The sequence below is a fragment of the Drosophila ananassae genome, unplaced genomic scaffold (genome assembly GCF_017639315.1).
Source record: "Drosophila ananassae strain 14024-0371.13 unplaced genomic scaffold, ASM1763931v2 tig00000015, whole genome shotgun sequence".
NCBI classification, from domain to species: Eukaryota; Metazoa; Arthropoda; class Insecta; order Diptera; family Drosophilidae; genus Drosophila; species Drosophila ananassae.
This window is the reverse complement of record NW_025319112.1, coordinates 277736-280170: the sequence shown is the minus strand read 5'-3', so window position 1 is coordinate 280170 and position 2435 is coordinate 277736. Positions and strand designations below refer to the sequence as shown.

The 2435-nt window shown below is 39.5% G+C and overlaps 1 protein-coding gene across 1 annotated transcript; it reads left to right on the top strand.

Moving 5' to 3' along the window:
• Positions 1–1681: 1681 nt before the first annotated feature.
• LOC123258283 lies at positions 1682–2201 on the top strand. Its single transcript, XM_044718154.1, has one exon. The coding sequence runs from the start codon at positions 1812–1814 to the stop codon at positions 2199–2201; it is 390 nt and encodes a 129-aa protein (XP_044574089.1). The 5' UTR covers positions 1682–1811.
• Positions 2202–2435: the final 234 nt, after the last annotated feature.

Sequence of the window (2435 nt, the reverse complement as noted above, 5' to 3'; positions counted from 1 at the left end):
GAAACTATAAAAAATAAAATTATAAAGGTGTTGGCGTATCCGAGGCCCTACATCGAAAAATTTAAAAAACATCAGCCAATGCAGCAGTGAGCACCCCAGCAAAAGAACCATCAGTCACAGCAGCAGCAGCACCCCAAGCAGAAGCAACATCCGAGCGACAGCAACATCAGGACCAACAGCAGCCAAAGCAACAACGGAAACAAAAGCATCGGCAAGAGCAGCAAAACAACATCAGAAATTATAGTCATCGGCAAGTTTTGTTTTCTTTTTGGTTTTATAACTTCAATTTAATTTTAATTAAAAAAAAAAAGTTTTCAAGATGTCCACTAAAATCAAAAAATTAAAATATATATAATATACAGTCCACTAAAAAATCGAACAAAAATAATAATTCATTTAAAAATGTAAACACACGTCAAGCACTTTTGTGGCCCCTTGCAGGATGTTCAAACATTAAGTTGAACATGGGAGCTAATAAAATAACTTAAACAATGTTAAAATATTTAAAAATATGTAATAGAGTGATATAATTAACAACATATTGTTATCAAACAATTATAATATTAATATTTTTCTAATATTGAAGAAAAGGAATTTATAAAAACAAAAGTATACATGTACAGTCCGATATCAAGTGTTATCAAAGGACAATGTAATGAATCTAAAATATCTAAATTGTACACCTTTTTTGTGGCCCTTCGCAGAATGTTCAAGCATTGAACACGATAAAAACTCCAAACATAGAATGTAGGAGATCGGACCCATGTGAATAAGTTATTAATTGCATGGTTTGAAAGACGATCTCCTGCAGTCTAACCAAATATTTATGTGGTGCACTTGAAGCACTTAAGAAAGGGTCACATACCATGTCAGCGAGCAGTCCGTTGATAAGTAGTTTTAAATAGATTTAAGATTTTCATGTATGTTTCTTGTAAGAGAATTGTAAGAAATAAAAACAGTTTTAAAAAGGAACTCATTGGAGTATCACGAATATTTACGGGGCTCCTCTTAACAAGGTTTGTTAGTCGATTTAAAATCGGAACACTTCTCGTCAACTGAATACAAGGATCTTGTAGCCAGGGTGTCGGCGAATAAAACAAACTTTCCCGATCTCAAAAAAGATGTGTCATCTGACTGGAGAACAGGTTCACGATACCTACGCTTGGAAACTGTGGATACCACGAGAGATGGTACCAGAAGTTCTTGCTCAAGCACATGACAGTCCTTTAGCCTCCCACTGCGGAATACATTAGACGTTGGAACGTTTGAGAAGATATTACTTCTGGCCTCGCTTAGTGCCTGACGTAAAAGCATATATCAATGCTTGTGAGACGTGCAAAGTTATCAAAGCCCCAAACCAGGTGATGAGGCCACCACTAGGAAAAGCTGTTGAAACGACAAGATTCTTCCAGCGGCTTTTTATCGATTTCCTTGGCCCGTATCCCCGCTCAAGAGATGGAAACATCGGGATATTTATCGTTCTGGATCATTTTTCTAAATTCGTCTTTCTAAAACCCGTGAAAAAGATAAACGCAGATATCGTGATTAAATATCTAGAAGGTGAACTTTTTATAACCTTCGGCGTCCCCGAAACTATTGTGTCAGACAACGGCTCCCAATTTCGATCAGTAGCGTTCCAGAAACTTCTTCGCCAATTCGGAATTTCTCACACCTTAACAGCCGTTCATTCGCCTCAAGCCAACGCCTCCGAGCGAGTGAATCGATCCATCATTGTAGGAATAAGGGCTTACGTGCGTCCCGATCAAAAGAACTGGGACGAGGTCTTGAGCATTGGAACTACACCATATTATATGGCATTCGGCCAACAGATGGTGACTTCCGGCAGTACGTATTCCCTGCTAAGGAAGCTAAACATGCTGGACGACCGGTCTGTGGTGTATAACCGACAGGATTCGTTCGAACTTATCCGAGAAGAAGCCACCAAACAGATGCAGAAGGCGCACGATCGCAACGAAAATCGGTACAACTTGCGCTCCCGAGAAGTAGCTTTCAGCGAAGGGCAGGAAGTCTTTCGTCGCAACTTTAAACGAAGCTGTTTCAAAACTGGATTCAATGCAAAGTTATGTCCGGCGTTTATCAAAGCACGAGTAAGGAAGAAGATCGGAAAGTCCTACTACGAGCTAGAGGATTTACAAGGCCAAAGGATAGGAGTCTACCATGCCAAGGACATACGTCAATAGCGTCCCTTCAGTCGGGATCAGCCTAGGGTCTTAATTGGAATACCCTAGTCTGATTGTGGGAGGGGGAATTTGTAACGGCGTCTGAAGCGACATAGGCATAAAGAGAAAAAAAAAAAGACAAAGAATAAAACTTGAATTTAACCCGCAAAAATATAAACAACAAAAAAAAAATTTCCCATTATTCTTGCGAGGGTTACCACCTAGGCAAATCATCGGCCAGCTGATCCAAAAGTG